This window comes from Leuresthes tenuis, unplaced genomic scaffold (genome assembly GCF_036924035.1).
Source record: "Leuresthes tenuis unplaced genomic scaffold, fLeuTen1.0.hap1 SCAF_17, whole genome shotgun sequence".
Lineage (NCBI taxonomy): Eukaryota > Metazoa > Chordata > Actinopteri > Atheriniformes > Atherinopsidae > Leuresthes > Leuresthes tenuis.
The window spans coordinates 6,500,742-6,526,483 of record NW_027325371.1 but is presented as its reverse complement, the minus strand read 5'-3'; the positions used below and the strand labels follow the sequence as shown (position 1 = coordinate 6,526,483).

Genomic DNA, 25,742 nt, shown 5'->3' with positions numbered 1-25,742 from the left:
CAGCCGTTACTGAAAAAGACTAGATGTGTCATTTCTAAAACAAAAGATGAGTAAGAGATGTACACATTTGAATACATGATTTGGTAAGATTTATACATTTATTTGATAATCATTTGAAGATGAAAATGCTTTTACATAATACAGATAAATACAAGGCATAAAACGTTACTGCGCAGCATGTAAAAACTATAAGGCATGCAAAAACTTTGCATAGGGCTGGAATGGCATCATAAAGTACTAACATGGCGCTGCCAATGAGTTTATCCTTCATCTCCTTCCCTTTCAGATACAGTGGAGAGGTATGACCATGAACAAACAGACAAAAAAACCCACTGATAGTATGCCAGTGACAAACAGGGGATTACAGTTTAATAATTAGTAAAACAGCAGCAGCAAAGGGAGGATGCAGAAGAGAAGAATGGCAGAGACACGGGTCGGGTAAACAAAAGCCAAGCTGTGAGGATAAAGGAGGATACACACAGACAAACACCACTGCAAGTACGGCTATACTGTTCAGACATCCTGGACTTTAACATTCATGGACTTACATTAAAAGAAAAACAACCTCAACGGTGCCCCCTGCCTCTGAAAAGTCAGAACAACAGTCTTCACCAAATTCCATTCCTTTTTTGGATACACTTCATTTATAAATATCTTCAATACATTTCATGATAACTGTCACTCAACCAGCTGACCTACAGATTTAAGGATAGCTGGGAACATGTGTTAAATCTGAAGAAGCAGCTCCTGCCTGTGACCGGCCAGGGAGGCGTTGCATCTCACTGGTCTGCGAGTCTGGGCTGTCCTCCTCGGAGCTGGACGGGACGTAGAGGCCGAGAACCCGCTGCACTTGGAGAGGAAGCTCCTGTGGCGGACAGCGGAGGGCAGAGAGACTAAAGTATCACGTTACACAGCTACATTTACACAAGATCTGCTGCTTAATCAAGGTGCTGGGGATGACGTTCTTTATCACCAGAGAACTTTAGTTTCCATCCTGTTTGGGCAGTTGTTTTGGGTTTAACATAAAGCACAGATCTAAGTGAAAGTTATTTTATGAGAACATAAAAGAACAAAGAGGTAAGGACTATGCACTGACAAATCAAAGGCTCGTAAATAATTACCACTAAGTGGCTTTCCAAAAACTGACTCTAATATAACACAACAAAACAACAACCCAGGAACTGACGTCTTCCTCTGTTTTCAGTTAGTTTCACGTGAAAGCGGAAGAGGAAAAAAGAAAAAGCTCTGCAACACAATCCCGTATCAGTTTGCCAGACTTGTATCAAAGACATCATTTATATAGGCTTAAAACAATATTTCAGGTGAAAAACGATCTGAACTCAGACAAAGAATAAAGAGCCACAAAAAGCGGTCTGAAGAAACTTTACAAGTTGATCTCGCCTTCCAGGTACAAATATCTGATAAAACACGGCATAAACTGGCACAGAAACGTAATTCTTTCATGTTTCTCATTCTGACTCCTCAGATATGTGATGCCATCACCAGACAAAGTTTTCCACGATCACCAGCTGGCAGTAAAATAAAAATGCTTCACTTCCCACATAAGCCAAACTGACACTGAGGGGCTTCGTGAATAAAGAAGCTATTCTCATTTATGCTGCACTTTTTAAAGCAGAGCCATCCCTAAAACACACTTCAAACACTCTTTAACTGGCTGTGTTGCCAAAGTAAAAGCTCTGTAATATCAGGGAAAACCCAGCAACGTCTCAGCTGCAAACTGTCATCTAAAATATCCTAAAATCTCGTATCAGATTTCCCACGCTGGGTTTTAAATATGAAAAACGAGTAAGAAATATATGCAGTTGATCAAGTATACATTACAGCAGTGGCCAAAGAGATTGGATGTATAAAATGATTTAAAAAAAAAGTTTGTGTGAGAATGATGCATATCTGTCGCACATAGAGAGCTACAAATATCTGACTGTTAGTTTTTGATTAAAATGGAATATCTTGATGATGCATTCAGTCTACAATGAGTCCTAAAAACAGATGCATGGCCTGTTACTTCTTTAATGAAGTCAAAGTGTTATTTATTGTTTGGGAAATTGGTGCCAATAAGGGTTTGGAGATTATTATTTAAACGTGCAGGAAGGATGCACAACTTTTTAGGCTGAAATATTCCACACATTCAAAGCTGAATCATGAGGTGTGAAGCAGGACTTACCTTGCATTGAACCAGCTGCAGGTAGATGGCCTCGGCCCCACGCAGAATACTCTGCAGGTCCAGTCTCATTGTCAACTCGTTGATGTGCTGCAGATCAGTCAGGATGAAGAAGATTAAAATGGGTATGTTTACCTATAAAGAGTCATGTCACACGTGCACATACCTTCAGAATAGTGTTGAAGTCGTGGTCTGAGCCAATCAGCTCCCCTCTCTGGGATTGGAGAATTGAACAGGCGATCAGCAGATGGAAGTTGTCACAAGGAAGACGAGTCCAGAGGACCTGTGGCAGAAAACAGGAGGAAAACATCTGTTCATCACGAAGCCAAAAACAACGCTGAATGTCAGCTTTTAGAATACAGCGTCCAAGCACTAAAAAAGCACAAACCTCCCACAAGATGAGGATGTCCTCAAAGGAAAACTCTCTCTTGAACCAGATGAGCAGCCAGCGGAAACAGAAGCAGAGTGAACCGCTGTCCTGTGAGTCTGCACCAAACAAAAAAAGAAGTTTTATATTTAGGAATATATAGAAGCCTGTGGATGCCCAGCTTTGCCTCAGGGCTCATCAGGGTTTATTTTACTCTCATTCAGTCTGACTGGCTAAATATAAGCTGACTAACCCAGGAAGTCACATAGCTCTGGGTCCAGAGCCTTCAGCAAGGCGCTGAGTTGAAGGAGCTGCTGCTTCATGGCCTCCTGGGACTCTTCAAAGTTCTGATGCTGCAGAGAGAAATTGGAGAGAAAAAATGACTTGTTTATTATAGTTTTTAATTTACTGCTGCCCCAAGATATCCTACTTTATAGATTTATGGCGAACAGACAACTTTTTACTAACCACCAGCTCCATGAAGCCTGTCAGACACCAGAAGGACTCGACTTCATTCTGGGTAACAAACAGGATTGGAGAAAGGAGGTCACTCATCCCCTGAACATAACCTGGACCAAAGGAAAAGGACACAAAGTGTCAGAGATGATGTCTGCGTCTTTATCCACTCGGAGCGCATAGGAGAAAAAACGTAATTAAAATAAAAGAAACTAAGATCAACTTCAGTTGCTGTGATGGAATGAAACAGCTAGAAAGTTGTAGAACTTCACCAAATGTTATGATACAGGTTTGTACTGCAGGTCTTTGCTGCGGCACACTGTACTCATGTGTGTATCTGCTGTGGTCTCATGCATCTGCATACACACTGACAAGGCCACGTTGGAACCTGCTCACATGTATAATGAAAGGGAAATCATTTGTTTGCAATGACTGATCTGACAGTCTGACAGATCAACTAGTTTCTTACATCAGAAATCTAAAATAGTGACATAAATCTCAAATTGTTGCTGGTTAATGCTTTTCCTCTCTCAGAATGGCTTCTGAAAAGTACATTACTTCATCATTTTCAGAGAAATTTGTCAACATGCGAGTATTTATGCGTGGATTAAAGCCGTTTTATGTACATGTGAAGTGCACAAATATCCTGAACGCTCCGTTTTCTCTGTTTTTGACAAACCCTACATTATTAAACCTTAATGTTAAGCTTCATGCACAACTGCAACTTCATGAAGATTATTGAATAATTTATGCATTTGCTGACTGTTATTGTCTCACTCATTTCTTTTTACATCCTGTTTCAGAAACTGCGCAGGATGTCATGAAAAGTAAACTATACAAATGCACTGATTACTCTAAAATGCAGCTTTTGCATTTCGTACATACGCACCAAGATCAAAGTTGTACATGCAGTAGGTCATCAGCACATCATGAAGCAGAGTCAACCCTGGATTGTCGTTTCCAGAGAAGAATGTGTTGTTTCTGTCCGTCCTGCTGACGTCCCTCTCTGTCGCGACAGAACAAAGACAGTTCAACGTGCTGCAGATCTGACACGCAGCATGAAAACTGAAATGATGAACAGATCTCGTGTTTTTTAACAGATTGCAAAACTGACCAATCAGGCTCCTGTATCCCCTGAGGAGGGAGTTCCTCATCTCTTGTTCTTCACTGACTGACTTCCACTGCACTTTCATTCTGAAGTACTCATCACTGTGGACACAGAGGAGAATACAGCTGCTGGCTAGCTTAAAAGAGTTGTCCAACATTTTAGGAAAAACATGCACTCCTGCTGAGAGTTAGCTGCCAAAGTCAACAAGCGAGAAAGTGAGCAAACTTTGTGTGGGAATAATAATTAAATAAAACAGTTACGTTTTGACCCGAAGAATGTCTTCTCTTTCCTTTGCTGTGCTGTTCCATGGATAAAAACCAAGGAGAAACTTCCATATTTCTTTCCTTAGTGGTGGTGTGATGCCCTGCAAGGCACAAGATTAGCATAAAAAATGCACGTTAGAGAGTGCAGGTGTTCCACAAAGAGGATGTACTATTTCTCTTTTTACAATCCTACCCCTCTGAACACAAGTTCGTTGATCTTCTCTTTGTTCTTCACTCGGCCCTCTGAATCCAGAAACTCTTCCCATTTGTTCAGAGGCTGTCCCCTGGTTACATCTGGTCGGGGACCAAGCTACATGCCCAGAGAGGAAAAACAATCTCAGATATTAACAAAAACCATCTGTAAGCTCCATCTATTAGACACCACTGTGCTCTCAAAGCCATTCTCTTTTAATTTACTTACACAGGTGATGACTTCAAATCCAGGCTCATCATCAGGCTGTGAGTGCAGACTGGGATCCTGAGCAGTCCGTGAGTGGGCCGGGGAATCAGGAGGTCGAAGTGCTGCCTTGAAGAAGTTAGTGACCTTAGAGAATCCACCAAATGTTGTTGCATATGGGTCCTGAATAAATCTCTATTCAAGTTGGACAAAAGCAGAATTACAAACGTGAATACTATTTTTCTCTAACTATTATTAGTGTTGATCCAAATTCCATTTACTTTCACTGTACTGGTGGGTAGATAGAGGTACATATTTATACCAAAAAGTTAAAAACAGCTCCAAAATTCATATTTCATGAAGCTAATGAAGTTTAAAAATGAATAATTAGTCAAAACATCCCTATTTTCTAAAATTACCGAGACAAGATCCGAGCCTCCGTCATCAAGGAGTTGCAGCTTATCGAAGGACTGAGAGAGAGCACCTGAGTCATGAGGGTAAGCAAGGAAGAGCCGCCCATCAACTGGTGACCTGATGAGAACAACAGACACCTTGTGATGTCTTTGCCTCTCGTCTTATGCGTAAACAAAGATGCAAACTTTACAATTACAGTAACATCAGCCACCATGAGATGTATTCTGACATGCTTACAGTGACAAAGTGCCACAAACTGCTACTAAAATCTGTCACACTCACTGGTCCAGGATGATGTAACGCTGCAGTGCCCTGAGCAGTTCCCTGGTTCCTCCTCTGTGGAAGTGCAGGGGAGGCAGTGGGTGCCCACCTCTGCTGGTCAGCACTAAAAAGTTTCGGCCCAAGGAGAAGCGGGCCCTCCGAAGAGAGTAGAGCTCTGACAGAGGCAGACTGAAAGCCCACTGACCTGCAAGAGAAAACAAGATATTTGGTTTCACATCTTTTCTGCATGTAAATGTTTTCCAAAACAGTTTGAAGCCTGACCTGCACTTGAATCTTTCACAGGGATGTGCTCACGATCTTTCTTCACAGTGCTGATAACCGCCCAGTCCGGTTCATATCCAGGGTCAAAATTTGTGTCCTCCTCCCCTCCTTCACCATCCTAATCGGGAAGAAATCAATCAGTGAGAAGCACATTTCGCTTCATAATAAACACAAATACTGTTTTGTTTTGCAAGTCATAAGCAAATGTTTGTCAACCTTTTTGGTGTAGAGTACAGCAGGAGCACTGTGACCGTCATCCTCCAGTGGGCTCCACTCTAAAGCTGGCAGCCCAGCCTGAAAAATACATGGTTAGCTTGACGAACAGTGAAACTCTGTGGTGATAAGGTGTTTTTTCTGAAATCCATCCTTTCTGGCAATGACATGAAGGCAGTTATCACAACCTTCTTCACCTCAAGGCTGGATTTTTGTTACTTTTGTCTCTGTTGTCTGATCTGCAGCCAAACTCCCAACTGTAGCAGAAAGGAATAGTTTTACCTCTGTTCTAACATCTCCAAACTGGCTTCCAGTTAAATGCAAAACTGATTCTAAAATTCTTTCATTTTCAAAGGTTTTCAAGGGTGACACATGAGGACATTTCCTGAACCTCTTGGATGCTCTCATTAACGGTATTCGGCTGTTCCCTGATCAACATTAGTTAGTGAGGCAAATCATGTCTTTTCAGAAGTGGATTCAAAGCTGTGTAATACTTCTCAACTGAAGACATATTTGTTCTCATTGGCTTTTAACTAAATTCAATGGGTTTAGTGAATGAAGCATTTTTGCCTTTCATTTATTTTAGGAACTAATTTCACCACAAGGCTTTACTCTATTTGTTATCATTCTCTGCTGTCCTATGACAGATATAATCATCATATCATTGCCCATCCTGCATTGTTTGTTGTGTGATAACGTTGTGTACTACACTTTGATCAACTCTGGTTGTTTTAAATGTGCTTTATAAGTGAACTTCGGTTGATCTGACAGCTACTCCTTAGAGTTTATGATTTTTTTCTTATTATTTGTGTTTGAGCAGACCGAGCGAGCACAAATCTGCTTACCCGCTCCACAACTCGGATGAACCCTGGGATGGAAGTGTCCTGGTTGTTCCTCTTGGCGTTTGTGTGGAGATACACCCCCTCCTTCTCAAATATGAGCTGAGAAGAAAATAATCCCACGCACACGAAGAAGCCAAAATTAAGATATCATTTGTAATAACTGTAGGGTTTCTGTTGACGACTATTTTCTCGATATTTTCATCCATACATTTCGGAAAACAGTGAAAATGCCAAGAATGATTTCAAACTGACAGATGACAAAGCTAGAAACAACATAGTAATACTTCATCAGAGGGATTTCATCTGGTCATACTGACTCTGTTATTAACTTTTTACGTCTCGACTTTTGCATGAACGGCAACAAAAGATATAACAGGTCTGAGCATACAATGTCCCCTCAGACGGCTAACTTGTAGCTGCAACAGGTATGGTCACAGGACAAAGAGACAATGACACCGTCGTATCACATGATTATGGGGTGACTCGTTGATCAGATCGGTGGGTGAAAACGAGTCTATCTATCCGACTGGGAAACTTATGAAGACTTTTATATATTGATCTAACTACTTTGTCAACAAGCTATTGTGTATATACGACAACACATATAGGTATACACGACAGAATCTGACTTCTTATATGCAGCCAGATGACAACGTAAAGCGGACAATGTACTGATTTACTGTATTGAACGTTATTGACAACCGAAAACTAGCTTTAGCATCAGCTAACAGCAAGCTGGAGAAGTTTATCTCTAAATTCCACCGTCAGGTGACCAACACTTAGGAACAAAAACAGTCCGAGTTAAAACTGAAAATGAAACATAGAAATGAGAATACCTTGTATTCCTCTGTGATTTCCTCCATTTTTCTTTCGCTTGTGTGGCTGCTCCGTTTTTCCATAACAAATGTTACGTCATACTTCCGGTAAATGCAAAGTCCCGCCCACTAAGAAACGTAACGCCACAAAACAGCCAATCAGACTGCAGGATATATTCTGTTTGGTTGATTTTTCATGATAATTCTCACTCAGGAAAACTTTGTTATACAGTTAATATAATTGTCATCTTTAAAGTAGTGATCAGTATTTCGAACTTGAGTATTTATCAAGTAATGTATATTGACCAATATTTGTCAGAAAACTTTCTCTCAGATTCTTTCAAAGACATAACTCTCGTGCTAACATTACTCATATTGTTTTATTACATTAGAATAAATCTTTTACAGCCAGTGACATTGCTCAAGTTGTACTTAATAACCACCATCAATGTCACAATTACATTAGTCACGTTTATTTCAATAACCACCGAAACAAATTGGATGCTATAGAAGTGATATTATTTGTGATAATTTAAGTACTTGTGACTTGTAACATAAGATGATTGTATACTGTACCAGTCCCCCCCCCCTCCCCCGCTTCTATAGATTTTGCATGGTCAGAAATGGAGAAACTTTGCCGGCTGAAAAAAACTTGAGTCTAGATTAATTGCTACATATTTGCTTGACGATAATGTGTCTCTTGTGTTGACATTCTGCTGCAGCCTGTGGAAAGAAAGAAACAAAGAAATTAAAGTATAAGTATAATTTCTAAATCTTTTAGTTTGGCACTTTTAGTTAGGCGTTGCCTATACTTGATATTAACATGATGTCCTGCATGACCCGGTCCCAAGTGGACAGATGTTAGTAGAGGAGTGAAAAAACTCAGATAGCTCAGACCATATTCGGAGGTAGTCTGTCACAGGAAATTGTTTCACACATGTGACAAGGTTCTGCTATGCTGGTTTCATGTAAGTACAGTGTCTTTAAGAAAATAATTTACTCTCTGTTGGCATGATCCAAATATGTACGGTGTATCATGAACAGAAAACCCATCACTTCTAGTTTGTGTTAAATTCTGTAGAGACGATAAACAGAACGGATTAGCGCACAGATCCAAAGGTTAGGATGGCAGAGGGAGGCGCTTAGATGCATTACAGGAAGTTACAGTGCAGTTACTTTTTAGAGTGAGCAGGTGGGCTTACAAGCTTTCGGGCTTGTCTTTACATACCTGATGGTTCAGGATGAAAACTGCAGAGAATCTAAAAACCTCAGGAGCATCTGAATGTAATTATATTGTTCAGGTCAGAAAGTAACATCAATCACAAGTTGTTACTCTGGATGCATGTTTACATCAGGTGGAAATCCTCTCTTGGACTCTTTTAATAAGTATTGACTGATATCTTTGACTGAGTTTCTGGCAGACAGGCTGTGACTCCTGTCATTTCCCATTCACATGTGTTGGGTTTTCATTTTCAGATGCCCACAATTGCATTCTTTCTCGATAGAATGAACATTCTGGATAGTAACCTAATGATATATGCAATACACATTTTCAAAAATAAAAAAAGAGTTGAAATATATTTTCAACTTGTATTTTTAACTACAGTTCAGACCATCTATCTATCTATCTATCTATCTATCTATCTATCTATCTATCTATCTATCTATCTATCTATCTATCTATCTATCTATCTATCTATCTATCTATCTATCTATCTATCTATCTATCTATCTATCTATCTATCTATCTATCTACCCATCACTTAAAAACATACTATTTGTGTCTCACAAAAACTTGGTCAAACTTATCTCTAATGAGTCAGCAGTTCACATAGGTAATACATTCATGGCAGGGCTGTTAATTGGTTTATTGGACAAATCACAGTATCAGTGTTATTCAAGTTGTTATTCATACGTTAACATTAGCGCCAGGATATGAGTCCTAAATATAAGTACCTTATAGTTGTATCCAACAGGATTTTCCACCACATGTACCTTAGGGCTGAGGCAACTTGTTTTTTTTCAGATTAAGACTTTACTTGATCAATAAAAGGGAACATTATGGTGTGTGCTTCCTGAAAGACAATTTATAAGCGAACAGTCAGCCACACGTGCACGAAGACATGGCAAGTACGTGCCCGTCAACAGACTCTGATCACGTGTACGACGTGCGTCTGATTGTGGGTCAGTAAACAGGCAACGTTAGAGCGACGTCAAGCTAGAGACAAAACCGGATAAAGCAGATATTTATTTTATTGAATAATTACACAGAAAACAAACATTTTAATAATAGTAACTCGTTTCATTTGTCTTTTGACACGCATTAGAAGCGTTTTTTTTTACTAATACAAGTGACCCTCTGGCTCATGAATTAGTATTGCTTGCAACTATCTGGAATCAATAGATTTGACTTTAAGTAATAGTATCCCATATTTACGACAATTTCATTATCAAACAATGATTAATCCATAATAAAGTTCTTATCTAAATACAAACCAGAGCAAAACATTTATTCAAAAGAGAGAGAGAGAGAAAGAAAGCAGCGTCAAATTGTGCTTTTATTTTGAAAGTTCCACCCGGAAACGCCATAACTGTTGCAATCTAGCTTGCTGTCGCTGGTGTCAAGCCTAGCTAGGGGAGAGAAACCGTGGGTGAGGGCAGTATACGTATGACTAAAAGAAGATTAGCCTCGATTATCATCTGGCAACGTGAAAGAAAGAAACTGAAAGGGTGAGTGAAGATCCTCCTTCGTTTCTGTGATCTTTAGTGCCGTGTCTCGGTTTTTGTTAAAGCCTGAAAATGGAGGTGAAATGTGGTTCCATCATGAGGAGGTTGCACACAACACTGAACAAACAACAAGATAAACAACAACAGCTGCAGCAGCGTTAGCAGCCGTGCTGATAAATCTAAAGCATGCAGTTTTAAATGAGGTTGATGTGATTTAAAAGACGGCAGTGAAGGGAGTCAGTAGAGAATAAAGCCCCTACAAAGCGCTAACGTTGCAGAAGCTACAGTTGTTAGCATTAGTTGGTGTTTTGCAGAGGAGGTGGGGGCTGCGACAGACACTACACAGACGGTTTATATGTTTATCTACACAAATGTAAACGTGTGCAATCGGTCTACCGATCCATAAGCATAACTTACACAACGAAGAAGCACTCAGTGAAAGGTTCTGACATTTTAAAGTCTCACAGTTGACGTTATTTTTGTTTTATTTTGCATTATTTTTCCAGATATCACCAGCAACTTGGCAACATCTCTTCTCTCCCCTGGCTCTCCAGTGTGTAAGGACACCGCCCAAAGTACCATATCTTAAAGTCACCTAGTGCCTCTTTACCTGATAAGTTCCTAATTTCCTCTGCATCTTCATTAGTGCAAAAACTGTCTGCAAACTACACCAGCAAGAAACTAACAAGTCAGACACATCACACCTACCAAAGTCAGTACTTTAAGTTTGGTGCCCGATTCAGACATTATCTGGGTCTAATCCTCAAAAGACTTCATCAGCATTACTCAGTTATCTCATCAAGCCAGTCCAGTTAAAGATTCTGTAAACAGTACTTAGCACCATTATGGCCTCCATAACGCAGATGTCCGAGCCTGAGATCCCAGACAACCACAAAGAGAGCTGGCTGGCGCTGCTCTCTGCTGCGGAGACGTATTGCCAAAAGTCTGGCTGCGACCTGGCCATACTCACAGCCTGTAAGAAGTTCCGGTTGTTGACTGGAGAAGGAGTGAAGAAACGGGAGAGCAGCGCTGCCTTTCCAAGGGAGTGTGACTTTTCATATAACGTGTGGGGTCAGGGATTTCTGGCTGAGTCGGCACGTCGGTACATGGATGACATTGGCGTGCTGCACTCCACGACCATGCTGACAACCCAAAAGCACACACGCCAAGCCGGAGAAGAGGGAGGAACCAAGCTTGTGGTTGACTTGACCTCTGACCCCGGACACAGGGAGGTGAGGACTGCTTGTAATGCACGCCACACTGAGATATTCACTCAGAAAGTTTGCGTGCATAATGTGTTTGGTTCTCTGTTGACGTTACAGAGCTTTACGGGTGACAGTGGTGTGGGTGGCGTCAGTCCCAATAGTAGACTGTACTCCCAAAGCTACCCGTCGATCTACAGCTCAGGAGCTATGAGTGGGCAGGGTGGCGGGCAGAACGGTAACGGAGAGAGGGAGCGGGAGAGGAGTGCCCTGGAGGCTGAGCGCGGGAGACAGAGGTCTGGGATCGTGGATTTGGAAGAAGAATGTGAAGATGAGGAAGAGGAGGACGATATGGATGAGAGACGACCCTACGGCAATGAAAGTGCTGGTGAGGAATAGAATAGTAAATTGTTCACGTGATCCAAAATTGAAATAAGTGAGTATTTTTTAGTGTTTTAGCGTGTTCTCACAGGGATTTTTGTTTGTTGTTGGTGGGCACTGTTCTCCTACAATGCAGCACACAGGGGAGAGGTGGCTTACAGGAAACATTCGAGTATATTATGTCTCGATTATGATGTTGTTTCAGGGGTTTTCTCGATGGACGAGGACTCTCTTTCTCGGGACTGTGAGCCGTTCTTTGAGTCTGATGGAGAAGAGGAAAGCACCGATGGTAAGAGTTTTGCCGCTAACTGAAAGTTTCATTTATAAGATGCACAAATATATATTTGAGGATTTCCACATTCCTTTTTCCATCTACGCCAGGGTCATTGAGCGAGGATGCCCCTCCGCCATCACGTGGCATGGCTATGGGTCAGCCGGCGTTCTCGGCCCGCCACGCTCACCCCATGGCTCTGGCCCGCTCTCTACCCGTTTCTGTGCCTGTGTGGGGCTGCAAAGGCAGCAGAGCTCAGGGAGACAGCAACAGTGGTGAACGGGTGAGCACAAGTTGTTTCCAGAAGGATTGCACAGTGTCTGCTTTACAAAGTGAGATTAGTGGACTACCTTGTCTTTTAAATGGGAAAGTGCCATGCTAACCTTTTTACTGTGCTGCAAACCCAGTTCAGTGAATCAGCTTAGGTCAGGACATCTTCGGTCTACTGTTTGAAGATGAGATCATGCACAGGATCCTGACAGAGCAAGCAAATGCTGACATGAAATGAAAATGAAGAGCCTGTATGGGCACTTGTATGAATCAGATGTCACAGACATAGAATGGCTTGAAAACAATAGTTTCCATCAATGTCTTTTGATTGGCATTTTAGAAGTCGCACATTAGAGAAAGTTGATGGAAACCGCTAAATTTGGACATCAAACAAAAAGGTTGTCACACTCAGTTGATTTGGTTTCTACTTTCTTTGATAAAGAGTTGTGGTGTATCATGTGAGATGGAAATGCTGACGCACAGAACATGAAACTCACTCGACTGAACACACCATCCACATGAAATCATCTCTTTCTGCTTCTGGACAGTAAACATGGCCGATTCTTGCACATGAAACTACGACAGGTGAAAGAATCCCTGAAAAAATGTCCCTTGTCCACTTCTGTTTGTCTTCTGCTTTGAAGTTTTGTGCCTGGCTACTCTGTTCATGTAGCCTGTGTTGCCACCTGCCAACATCACTACCCAACCTATTTTTATTTAAACCCGGTAATGGATATGAGTCTGATGGCGAAGCAAAATGTTCAAAAGTTTGCATCAAATTTGCTTCACAACTGGATGGAAACAGCTACGGTCAAAGCACACTGTGCCTGATGATGACCAGAGTTTGGGATTCAATTAGATGATGTCTATATATATTTTATTCAAACAAATAGAGCTAAATGTACAGTTATTTTCTTCTGGGCGTTTCTTGCATAGAGCATGTTTAGTTTCTGTGTTTTTTGACAACATCTATTTAGATCCATGAACACTAAAAACATTTGAACTATTAAAGAAAAATATTCCTCACCTTAGTTGAGATGAATATTACAACTAGTGTTTCCTCTGCTCCTTACTATTGGAGATTCAACTGTTGTGTGGATTATTTTAATCATGGTTTCATCTTTTGCCATTATATGCCCATGTGCCCCTTTCATATCTGGACTATAATCTTCAGGCAACCTAAAGACAGCTACACCAAGTTACACTGACTTTGTGACAGCTGGTGAACCTGGAGTGCATGGAAACATGAGCCCAGCTTAATGTCTTTTATCAGATTTCTGTCATTTAATAAGTCTGACCTGTTGTGAAATCATTTCTGGAGCAATTTAAAAGTAGAAACTTCCAGCACCTATAAAGGTAGGTGTTAACTGTTGGTAACTGTTTACGCAAGTAGGCAAGAAGTCTATTATAATCCACGATAGCTGGTAAGATCAGTAGAAGAGCTGCAGATCTGGTCTGGTAACATACTTATTCTGATGAGTTGTTACATGCTTTGTCAGATTGGCAGAGGTTCTTAAGAACACATCTAACAAAAACACATCCTCCTGAGAGAAGGAAAATGTGTGTCTATTAACTTAGTTGAAAAACTGACGTCCTCGGAAAAAAATTATTTCAGGAAACTGTTGTTTTTAGGCGTCAGTTGATCCTGACATATTTCATTCTGTCCAAAGACAAAGACGCTATTCAGTTCTCACGACTGATCCACCAGCTAACAGCCACAGCGGCTTCTTCGGTTCATGTGACCGTAAAAGTGTCTGAGGTCATTCGAGGCAAGTAACGTTTCAGAATGTCAGACTAAAAAGACAATCTTTGTTTTAAGGTTTAAAACGAAGTCTCCTCTGCGTTTGACTCTTAGGTGGGCTGTGCCGACCTGGAGCACATCGCTGCCAGTATGAAAGCCCTGCTGGCCCCCGGAGCCACTGACGGGACGGAGATGTTCGGGGCTCTGCCACGACCCCGTCTCAACACAGGGGACTTCTCTCTCAAGCACTGAGAGGGAGATAACGATGAGAGAGGAGAGAGAAACAGAAAGGGATAGAGGCAGAGAGTTGGAGAGAAGTTGCCATGAGGAGTGGAGACCTGGATTTTCTGGCAAACGTGACGTACAGTTAGTGGAACCGTGTGAAAGCTCGTACCTCCATTTATCTTTCACTAACCTAAATTAACGACACATGCTTTCAGGAGTAACTGTCGTGAAGAAATGTTATCAACACTAATGACATTCTCAACACTACTACCCCCACGCTTTGTCACGAAACATCTCACATTGATAGCTACTACACGGACAACAACACTACATTTGGATTGGGCATCAATATGTCTGCATAGCGACCCACAGCACCGAACAACGGGGACTCTGTAACGGTGTGTATAGTAGTTTTGAGAGGTTTGTCCTTTGGTCAACATACCTGTGAAGTGATTAGATCTTTGGGAAAAACAGCAGTACTGGTTTCATTGATGGCTCCAGCAGACACTGCTTGAGTGAATGCTTGTTTGAAAGCTAAATGCTACATAATTTCAAGAGATGTGTGGCAATAGTGCAAGATTTTTGTTAAAAATGTATTTTCTTTCTTCTCAGTTGTTGAATCCAAAGATTGATGTCGCCCCCAACTTTGTTAAATGGGATGTTAGAATCAATAAGGTCAAAGAAAACTGGGTTTCATTCACTTAAAAACACACATCATTATCCTTAAAGCTGATTAATTGGCACTTTTGGAGCTTGGTTGTAGCCACAGATGTCTCTTTATGCCCCTGTTAGTATAATATTAGTGGCATTAGTGCCATCATTTTGCTATAAATAATTGATCTCCCTTTTTTCTGTTCTAAATCCAAATTTTCCACAGTGATTCTGTTAAACAGTCATTGTAAAAAGATGCTTATCAAAGCGCAGTCGACATGAGATAAACAGATGGCTGCTTTAAACAAGCTTGAGCACAGGTCACAGATGATGAAATGGTGTGGGAGACATGGCGTTTCTCTGTTTTTTTTCAACTTAAAAAACTGTGAAAGGCCAAGATGCTGCTGCCAGAAATTGGAGGATTGCGTTTTTTCCCTTGAGCCAACCCTCAAGTCCAAGTCCAGGTCCTGAGGCCCCACTGTCCATCTTGCATGTTTCAGATGTCTCCCTGATCTTACACACCTGATTCAGCTGAATGCGTCTGCTCATCATCAAGTTCTACAAAAGACTCATTCATCTGAATCCATCATGTTGGAGCAAGAAACTGTAAAACACTCAGAGCAGGGGTTTCCCCTTTATAAAATGGTCTATAAGATTGTTTCGGATGGTGTGCTTTCCATCCAATTCATAAAAAATCTATACTCATTAGTCTTATTTTGACTGCACCTGCTTTGATATCCCCTCAAAGAAACCAGCACAAAGGGTGTAAGAGAGAAATGCCACAACCAAGAAGAGAAATACAAACTTTCACCACAGGCTTAAATTTCTATGTAACCCAACCTGTGTTACCTTCATATAACAAGCAGAAAAATGACACGAAAGCCAAGACTTTCCTTAGATATGAGATCATTTCGACATCAAATTAAGGTGTTAGAACTGTTATTTTTTCTAAATCAATTACCTAAGACTGTTCTATAAATGAGAACCCAGTGTGGAGAAAATCATCTTGGCCCAAAGCCCTTTGGATCCGTACATAAAGCAAAGATGTCGCAGCCGGCAGTATCCTTGTTTTCATCATTCTGTTGGAGAGAAAACTAATTTCCAAAATGTTCTTTGAATGTTTGAAAGTATCAGACAGAGTCCAGATTTGATTAGCAGGAGACCATGTACCATTACTCCAAAAATGACATTTGTGTCACATGTGCTTTAAGAGACGAATCATGAGGTCACTTTGAACTGTTAACTTGCATCATGTACCAGGTGAGATGAATGGCCAACAGGTCTATTCCTTTTTATGCAGGGGTAGGAACCAGGTTGATTTAACATGAAGCTTAAGGCTTTTCAAAATGTGAGCAGAGGACACCAGCACCTCCTCATTACATGCCTGTTTTTAATTTTGCCAATGAATGAGTGAATGATAGAATGATTGTATATCAATAATGAGTTCTAGGGGATGGTATTGTTTTTTTTCTTCTTTTCTCTTGCTCTGTCATTGAAATTATTGAATGGATGAGAAAGCGACTGTGTGTGAGTGTGTGTGAATGAGACAAAGATGGAATTGAGTTGAAAGGCAACGTGTCCATCTCTGACATAAAAAGAAATAAAAATAAATGTTCAGTTCAGTACTTTCATGTTTTAAATAAAGAAGCAACACCAAGAGAAGAGTCTTCTGTGTGCTCATTTTGGCATATGTTTCAGGATGCAATATTATTATAGACCTCTAGAGGGTCTCAGCAGCCTCCGTGAGTGGAGAATAACATGGCACCACACATTAATTCAGTTTTGTCAGTCTAATTGCACAAAAAACAGAAATTACTGACAACATTCAGCACATAAAAAAGATACAGGCTACAAGCACTCCAGCTAATTCAAAGTCCTATATGCAATAAATAGACCCTATACTTAACATGTTTTTCTACCTTGCATGCACATTTCCATGTAGGCAACATTTAGTAAAATATTTAGGGATTTGGGGTTTGATATAAACTTAATAAGCTTCCTCCATATATTCATAGAAAGCAGACAAAATCTATAAAGATGCCACCACAAGCTTCAGTTCTGCTTCACACCTCCCACACTTGTTCCAAACATTTCACCCTTCTGTTTTTCCCCACTTGTGCTAATCCTTCTTCTGAGTCACTGCCCATTTTTATGAATAAGACAGAAGGAATTTGAGCCAATCCAGAACCCGGGAAGAACCTTTTCCTCCAAGCTGACTTTAAATTTGTGAATCAGTCGCACCTCCTTCTCATCTTCCCCCTCCACCAAGAGAAACTTAATGATGCCAGCAGGCTGGTCGACGTAGACACCGATGGTGGAGGACGAGGGGAGCTGGAACTCTATGTTCTCGCTGTTGTGCCAGATTTGGTAGCAGGAGCCAGACCAGCCGACGCCCCAGGAGCTGCTATTTTCCCCTAAGCCGCAGGCTCCGTCCTGGCTCTTCCGGGGTGTGCTTTCCAGGACCACCCCGATCACCACCCAGCCATCATAGTCGACCTCCCAGTAGCCTCGACAACCCAGCAACCCTTCCTTACACAGCACCTGAAAGGTGTGACGTGGCACAGCAACACAATAGTGTTAACTAGCAACAGTTTAAAGTCACTTAATGTGAATATATGTGAATAATAAAATGAATGTGAATAATACTAAAAATGAGGTCAACTGGAGTTTTCAAGGTGACCTACAGGTTGTCGGAAGGCTTCCTGAAGGAATCTGTTTTGTATGTGACATTTACAAGGATTTATAGTCAGAAATTAAATCTAAAATACATAACTATGTTTTTTGGCAGTGTGGTTTCATGGAATTTGAGTAATTTATATCAAAAGACACTGCAGATCACACTCAGACAGCAGTCCAGAAAGGACAAACCACACACTAGCTCTTAAGCATTTTCCTTTGTGTTTGGTTGCTATGTGCAATTTATGCCACAAGATGTCACTACATCCTACACACTGAATCTTTTAAGCAGTTTCTCAAACAAAAACACGTTTGATTCTTTTTCTGGCTTCTAAAAGCTGAGTCATGTCACAGTGAAAGATGAGTAATGCTTTAGGTTTGGTGTTACTCAGATAAAACAAGACATCATCAGGTTTTAAGTCTGAAAGACTGCAGTAAGATAACAGGTATTCATATAAGGAATGAAATGATTGGTCGCTAACATAATAAGCACAGATAAGTTAAAGATAAGGCAAAGAACTATTAGTTGTAGCCTAACCTAGTTGTAACCTAGTAGCCTAGTTACGCATTCTAAAAAAAATATAACAACCTCAGAAAATTATATATAGGTGGACGAATGTGTACTCGAGTTAAAATGATGGTACCTTTACCTTCACTTGAAAACTTTAATTCCTCCTCTTGCTTCAAATCCTAAACATTTCGTGTTTCTTTCAACATTTGTTTTTACTCAGTTATGTAGTCAGTTATATCAAGTATCTATTACTAGAAACATTCCAGCTTGAATCCAGACTTTATTCACTATAATGTCTTAAGAAGCTCATAATGCATAGTTGAAATGATTGACTATGATAAAAGCCGTGTCTTGGATTGATACTTATTGTGTCATAACTATGAGTTCAAGGTAAAATGATTCAACGTTGAAAAAGGAGATAAAAATTAAATATTCAGATACAAATTTACTTGTTTTTTCTCCTTTTTTCTGCCATTTAGCATGTTACACCTGTGAATTTCTCAACCGCTGAGATAAGTGATAGTGATAAATCAGCCACAGAAGCATTTTTTCTTCACTGAAAAGCTCTGGTTTGGTCTTCATTTCATTCTAACACATACAACTAAACTAATCATGTGTCCAAATCTCTGTAAGTGGGCCTTTTCCTCCAGTCGTAGGCCTACCTGTGGGGAGTCTTCATATCTCTCAGGCCTGTTGGGATATGGGCAGACTGCATCAGTCGTACGGGCCACCTTGGAGCCACCCTCAGAAATCCACAACAGCTTCTGGGCCGTTTTATCATCCAGAGAGAGGGGGAACCAGTCTGAGAACATTGTTTGGGATATACAAACAGGAGACTGATGGTCTTAAAAAGACACTTTAGATCAAGAATCTAGAATAAGGTTCTGTTGAAATAACTGAATGTGACCAAGATAGTCAAGGTAGGGACACTCAGAACAGAGCTCACCTCGATGTAAAGTGGTAGCTGACTTTAAAAGTTTCAGATGTTCACAATGTGCTCATTGTTCAGCATGAAAGAAAAAATTATAGGATCAACATCCACATCAAAGTACTTGTGTTTGTCACTGACAGAGTCAGATTATAGGACAGCATAATGGAATGGTTTAAAGGAAGGGAAATCTCAAAAATCTGTTTCAAGAGCAGAGATGTGCTGAAGACTGTGTAAAGCTACTATTTGGAGTTTAAATTCCTTCTCATCCTCTCTATACTTTATTGGAGCTGTGCTTTGTATAATCTGGCACAAATAAATGAGAATAGCCATCAAATTCAAATGCTTAATCCAAACAGTCAAAAATAAGCTACATATTCCACTCTGTCATGGGCAAATAAATAAATGTGAGCAGTTCCCCTCTGTCATAAGGTACAACTAAAATATGTCAGGTCTGATTAGCAACAGTGTGACTTTTCCTTTTTCTAACCATCATATAACATACCTCCCTGTGGAAAAACAAGGCAAAGGAAAGGTGTGGCATTACTGAGACTGGAGGAAGCAAAACTTTGAAGTCCTCAACTTTCTTTACTAAATGTTATCTCATGATAACAGTTTGAACCTGTCAGTTGTAAATACAACAAATAATGTTTTTTTCTAAAGGATTATTCTGAATATCAGCATTTTATACATAAATATAAAGAAAAACAGAGCCCATCTTGAAAAATCCAAGAATTTTCTTTATAGTTTGGAACTTGCAAAAATGGGGAATCTTGTTTGATTTTTGGCCTTAAATACAAGTTATGTTTGCATTTAACTGAGACTCTCGGTTTCAAGAATTCGAAGTCAAGGCCCAATTTATTTATAGAGCACATTTGAAAACATTTAATAAGCTGACAAAAATACTTTACAATCAAATAAAATGTACAAAAAATAAAATATAAAACAGCAGCTGGCTGGTTGCTCTAGTCAGTCCAGATTCAGTCTAGAACTGCATTTTTTTTAGGAATAAGCCATATTTTCTGTTTTAAACATGTTTGCTGTTGTAATTATTGCAGTGGGGTAATTAACGCACAGTAAAATCAAACACTATATGATGTATTTAAAAATCTAAGAAGGTAAAACAGTCTTACATTTCATGAAGTCAGCCCTGGTGGTTGGCTCAGGGATATTTGGCTCATATGGTGGCAGTTTTTCTAAAGAGAGATGTGAGTAAATGCATTAAACAAGAGTGCTTTATCAGTAATTAAGATGACATCCTGGATGGTCTCATTGTTCAGCAATTTACAAAGACTTCTCCATAGAAATGCTCAATGCTGGTCTTTACCTTCTTGAGCATTGCTGCCTTTCCTCCCTGGAAAAGAAAAAGAAGTGTCATTTCACTGCTATCTACTGCAGATACTGTGCATAGAATCACAGCTTCGGCTCAGAGAATCCGCTCACATCAGCTTAGATAACAAAGAAGTGAAATGCACAACACTCAGGGTGGCACTGCTGGTTACTCTGAACCTTTTCATCTTTCTCTGTAGGCTCCTCACTCATCAAAGGTCCTGCCACCACCACTCATCTGCAGTAAATCACCTGCTGCTCTCAACATATTGAGTGTGCATGTGTGCAACGTCAGCTCAGCACTGATTCACGAAGCCCTCCAAGCTTCGGGTTTCAGCATAAGAAATCCGGAGGCCAGAGCCCACATTTGTTAATAACACACACTGACAGCAGGGGTCTCATTCTAAGAATATACTTTCTATAAGATGCTGTTGCAATGCCGCAGAGGGAGTGTTTGTTATGCTGAGGGATGGTGTGTAATCTGCTCCTTTGTTCCTCCTCCAGTGTATGAGTCATGTCATCTTCTCGTCGATATTTGGAGAAAGCTGTGATTCCTTACAGGTCGTCATCAGTCACCTGTCTGCGTTGATCACCCGTGCTTGAGTTACCGGTTCAGATGTCACACAAGGAATTATTACCCATATTGTTCTTGTTCACCCATCAGACAGTCACATTGCTGCGGTCACTTGATCTTCTTCTTGTTCTATATAAAATGGCTTCAAACTGTGGGCATGTCTGGGAAGTAAATGCATTACTGGGTGTATGAATGGGCTTCCTCTTCTTAAAATGAGATATATGGCCCTATAATTAACTATGATATTAGCTTTTTATGTTAAATATATAATTTTCCCTCTTATATTCCAAACATTGTCCTCTTCAGGCTGTTTTAGATTTAGTGCAGGAAGCATTTCTGGGTTTTAAATCTTACACAATGTTCAGACCTAATTTAATTATTAAAATTATCCATATATTTTCTATACCTCTAACAGGCTTGGATGATCTTTTAACAGAGACTTGCCACAACTAAGGCAAATCTAACCTTAACTGCCTGTCAATGTTCATTTATTAGACAATCATTGTGCATCTTCTGTAAACATAACTGACAAATAGAGCATATATTTGAATGTACTCAGATTTAAGATTACCTCAATTTAGGCATTTATTACTGTACTTTTCATTATTAAAATCACTGTTGGTATATGAATTTAAATTGTTTTGTTATATTTATGTATTTGTATTTAAGCGTGTCCGTATTTACAATAAATAGCATACAAGTATGCTATCTATGGGATGTTTCACAACATTATGCAACTAGATCTTTGAAATGATCAAATACAAAGTTCACAAGCTTTGTTTATATGTGGCTGTAACTGAATTTTTAAAACATGAATATGAATGTATGCATTTCTAATGAAAGCCTCCCTTTTTACAAAACATGACAGTTTGTCTTTGATCTCAGCATTACTGGCTCTGCATGTGCCTGAGGAGGGCCAGTGACATGTCCCAGCCAGAGGAAATGTAACCTCTCCAGCCTCAATGACCCTCAGCTGGGAGGATGCCAGCAGCAGGACAACCAATAGGACACATAGAAGTACAACTGAAGTCACTAAGACCAGAAAATATGATGAATTGACTGAGTTTGCAGACAATAATAGGATCTCACTAAAGATTAAATCTGAGTTTGGACATAAGCTTGGTTCATGTCTATATTGATCACTGATTTTAAGTTCAGAAGGAAGTGCTCAGACGTGTTACATCATGTACATAATGCAAACAGCAAATGGGGCGAAGAGGAAAGATTTGGCAGGGTGAAGAGGGATAGAATGAAGGTTATGATGCCGTCATTGGAAAATGGGCAAGCAGAGAGCCACTGGTGACAGATCACTTCATCAGTCTTTCTTCCCCTTCACCTCTGATCTTTTTAATCAAGGAAGACAGCAGGTGAAAGAGGGACATGATAAAAGAAAAACCCTCAGGAGTGTACAAGGTTCATGAATTATTCAGATTAGAGGAAGATATTTGGAGACATCCAAGACTGTGGTTAAACCACAAATCTGTAAGACATCTCTGGTGTCTATGTCTAGGGAAAGGAGTGAACACATTAGGTACATTTGGAGAGAGATATCAAGCTGGTAAGTTGGGTGACTGAAAATATTTCAGTTCAACCCCCTGTGGATGGCCATCCACGCCCAGCTGGATAAACAGTAAAAGCCCGCAGGGATAAACTCAAAAAGACTGATGACTTGACATCACAGCAATAGAGACATTGAGGACACAGTGGGGTGTGAGACTGAAGTATGAAGCAAAGAAATATCCAAGGGCAGGAGGTCCATGACAAGACACCACATGAATCAAGTCAGGAATAATGGATGAATGTCTGGATGAAGCCATTTCTTAGAGGGTATTTCAGCAAGTAACTCAACAACATTTAAGAATAACTTAAATAATAACAACAACAGTCATCTGTATGTTTAAAGGAACAGTATTGCTGATATCGAGTGGTCAAGTTAGATAGTACAAATGCCAACTGCATCCACATCAGCAGGCTAAATTATCTGTTGAGAAAAAAACAACTGTGGCATATCATTAGTTATGATCAGGCCTTCAGGACACTCTGTCTCTCGTCAAACATTAGTTTTTCTTCAATATCAGAGTAAATGCCACTCAGCTATCCTAAATTTGCCTCTTCATGTGTTTGCTCCTATGACAAGGTCACACATAATAAGTATTCTTCAATTCTCCAATGTGTACCCTAAACCTTTTCACGATACAGCATACAACACTATTAATTCTTCCACGTTCTTTTTCTTTGTGGCCCTCAGAACAGTACTCTTCCTCTTTGTCATTTTGTAGCTGTAATATAGCTGTTCGCTTGTGCAGAAAAACCTGCTGTGAAATGTACATGAATGGCTAATTTCAGGGTATAAGAACAGATGATTTGGGTTGAAGAGTAACATAGCTTTTGTTGATATATCATCTTGTCTCATAGATCTTTGTTATGGTGACATGTTGCAACTTCAAAGAAGTGAACAGCTCAGCACAGTCCAGCTGAAAGGTCAGCAATGGATCTCTGAATGCTTCATGAGACCTGTTTGTTTTGGACAGTCACAAGGCAGACTTTCCTTTCCCTGATTCCTCTCTCAGTAGGACAGAGCGACATTATCTGAGCAGATCAAGTTCAAGACATCCCACTGAGACAGCAAGATCAGAAGATGAGAGGGAGATCCATATTCATCCCCCTTGTTCCTGTCAAGCGTCAAGTCTTCCTGGCTGGAAGCCCAGCAAATGATGAACATACAAGAGATGCAAGGGGTATAAACGGCATGGAAGATGGGCAAAGGACTCTGGAAAAAGGTAGAATTCAGGGGCCTTTAAAATGGTTAACAAGCAGAGAGCAGGCTGGCTTTGACTTCTGTGGGCTTCAGCAGCAAGTTTCCAAATTCAATTTTTCAGTGTATTTTCATGCATCATGCATCAGATGATCTCTTTAATTTATTAGATTTGCCAAATTTTTGCATACATTCATTGCAGACAAATTAAACTTTTGATGCAATAATTTACTCAAGGGGACTTGTGCTGAGACCGGAGGTGCTCTGTTACAAAATGCCACAATCAAACAGCCATAAATAACACCAATATGAGATTTTACGTTTTGGTACTTAAATAAATGTGCAGCATTTCACACTTCATTACTGTGGCAGCCAGAGGAGGGATTAGCAACAACTGGGGATGGTGATGTCCTGGGCATGTAAGCTGTTATACACAGAGTAAAAAATATCCTAAAGAATCAGCAAAAATAACGTATTTATCTACCCGTAAGACAGTTGAAAAATGACGCAACACATGCACAGCCAAAGGCCCCAAATTCTGTCCAAAAAGAACAAAAAACTATGAAGACAGACAGAAATATGTGCTCTGAAACTGACTGTGGCACTGAGACTGTCAGAGAGATGTTCATTCGTGCACTTTGTTGACATGATTAATAGGCCTGAGAAATCTGGCAGAACCCAAGGTGTGGAAGGATGTTTGGCTCAGAGCTGACTTACAGGGATGGTCAGCATGAGAACACTTGACAACATCAAATAAACAACATTGGAAGCACATAATAAACTAGTAATAAAACACTGTGACAAGCAGTCAGTTACGTTTTAGCTGCTTAGCAGTGACAGGTTGTGAGTGAGAAATAATACAGCAACTACATCTCTGTGATTAGTGGTGATATAATAATGGTGTAATATGAATTTTAGGCTCTGAAACTGGTGCAGTTGCACAGATGACATTACAGAGGGAGACAGAAGGAAAAAAAACACATGTTTACATGTTATTGAATTATCTGAAGTAGAGAATATCAATTAAATTGATAAAATCCCAATAAGTTACATTACAATATGTTGATTCTTCTGACACAGTGGGGTCAGGGCATGATTTCCCTCAAAGGTGCCAGTAACGCCTCAGATGGTGATGCTTTCTTACCTGCTTTCTTGGGCACAGGCATGATTTTCTTTGTGTTTGCGGTGCTGTTTGGCATCAGACGAGGTGTTCTTGTGCTAGTGCTCTGTAGTCCTCAGAAAGCCACTTTTATTAACTTCCAAATGAGTGGGGAGGGGGGAACATGTACAAGTTTTGGTCGGCTCGGGTGGAACAGCTACCCAAATGGACGGTCCTGCCACATGAAGCGCGTGATCCCCTCAAGGGATCAGATTGATGCAGACAGTACCCGGTATATCCAAAGTATGCACACATATTTGCATAAACATGGACTGAGCATGTGCACTGGGTACACAGCACAGATCATTCAGCATATTCACATGAAACTTTATAATGTCCTTTGAGGTTCTATGAATTCAGAATGAATAGCAATAATTTTTACACTGTCCCCAAAACAAGCGATAGGTGTTATTTTCTGTATGGACTGTGTGTTCCATGAATATGTGAGATCGCTGCCAGATTCTCACCAGGGAGCTGTCATCAACCTGAGATCCCATCCATCAGTAGCTGCTGGTGTAAGGAACTGGGGGCAAAGTGTACTAAACTGCATGTGCAAGGCTGAAGGCGTGTCACCAAAATGTCAGCAGATGTTACCACTGTGACTGTTCAGCTGTCTCAAGTAAATTCATTTAATCTTGCTTGGATTTTCTTACTTTAATGTAGCCATGGATGCTTTAAAGTTCTTACACTGAAGCTTATTTCTGTCCATATTTCCGATTGTTTCAGACTGCTTTAAAGTCCC

At 40.3% G+C, this 25,742-nt stretch overlaps 3 protein-coding genes across 3 annotated transcripts; 1 reads left to right on the top strand and 2 right to left on the bottom strand.

Moving 5' to 3' along the window:
• Positions 1–79: 79 nt before the first annotated feature.
• tbc1d17 (TBC1 domain family, member 17) lies at positions 80–7,725 on the bottom strand. Its single transcript, XM_072368819.1, has 17 exons — positions 7,622–7,725; positions 6,789–6,884; positions 5,947–6,024; positions 5,731–5,848; positions 5,470–5,653; positions 5,193–5,304; positions 4,798–4,968; positions 4,570–4,686; positions 4,374–4,477; positions 4,120–4,214; positions 3,895–4,011; positions 3,018–3,118; positions 2,803–2,902; positions 2,571–2,668; positions 2,349–2,465; positions 2,186–2,272; positions 80–865 (listed from the first exon to the last, which is right to left on the bottom strand). The coding sequence occupies exons 1-17, from the start codon at positions 7,682–7,684 to the stop codon at positions 704–706; spliced, it is 1,920 nt and encodes a 639-aa protein (XP_072224920.1). The 5' UTR covers positions 7,685–7,725; the 3' UTR covers positions 80–703.
• A 2,470-nt stretch (positions 7,726–10,195) lies between these two features.
• On the top strand, positions 10,196–16,730 carry akt1s1 (AKT1 substrate 1 (proline-rich)). The gene is made up of 6 exons (XM_072368253.1): positions 10,196–10,330; positions 10,834–11,559; positions 11,650–11,917; positions 12,116–12,199; positions 12,292–12,464; positions 14,307–16,730. Exons 2-6 carry the CDS (start codon positions 11,173–11,175, stop codon positions 14,442–14,444), a joined length of 1,050 nt encoding a protein of 349 aa, XP_072224354.1. The 5' UTR covers positions 10,196–10,330; positions 10,834–11,172; the 3' UTR covers positions 14,445–16,730.
• Positions 16,731–16,951: 221 nt separating this feature from the next.
• On the bottom strand, positions 16,952–25,007 carry LOC140273254 (tripartite motif-containing protein 16). Its single transcript, XM_072368773.1, has 5 exons — positions 24,986–25,007; positions 20,511–20,537; positions 20,317–20,379; positions 18,918–19,057; positions 16,952–17,609 (listed from the first exon to the last, which is right to left on the bottom strand). The coding sequence occupies exons 1-5, from the start codon at positions 25,005–25,007 to the stop codon at positions 17,205–17,207; spliced, it is 657 nt and encodes a 218-aa protein (XP_072224874.1). The 3' UTR covers positions 16,952–17,204.
• Between the last annotated feature and the right edge of the window lie 735 nt (positions 25,008–25,742).

Excerpts from the sequence above, each read along its gene's own strand:
- tbc1d17 (XM_072368819.1), bottom strand. The coding sequence starts at position 7,684 with ATGGAAAAACGGAGCAGCCACACAAGCGAAAGAAAAATGGAGGAAATC. Across the intron at positions 4,478-4,569 it reads ACGAACTTGTGTTCAGAGGG|GGCATCACACCACCACTAAG; the intron begins GTAGGATTGTAA and ends TGTGCCTTGCAG. Across the intron at positions 2,669-2,802 it reads AGAGCTATGTGACTTCCTGG|ACTCACAGGACAGCGGTTCA; the intron begins GTTAGTCAGCTT and ends TGTTTGGTGCAG.
- akt1s1 (XM_072368253.1), top strand. The coding sequence starts at position 11,173 with ATGGCCTCCATAACGCAGATGTCCGAGCCTGAGATCCCAGACAACCAC. Across the intron at positions 11,560-11,649 it reads CTGACCCCGGACACAGGGAG|AGCTTTACGGGTGACAGTGG; the intron begins GTGAGGACTGCT and ends TTGACGTTACAG. Across the intron at positions 11,918-12,115 it reads CTACGGCAATGAAAGTGCTG|GGGTTTTCTCGATGGACGAG; the intron begins GTGAGGAATAGA and ends ATGTTGTTTCAG.
- LOC140273254 (XM_072368773.1), bottom strand. The coding sequence starts at position 25,007 with ATGCCTGTGCCCAAGAAAGCAG. Across the intron at positions 19,058-20,316 it reads CAGGGCTGACTTCATGAAAT|ACTGGTTCCCCCTCTCTCTG; the intron begins GTAAGACTGTTT and ends CAATGTTCTCAG. Across the intron at positions 17,610-18,917 it reads GATATGAAGACTCCCCACAG|GTGCTGTGTAAGGAAGGGTT; the intron begins GTAGGCCTACGA and ends CACACCTTTCAG.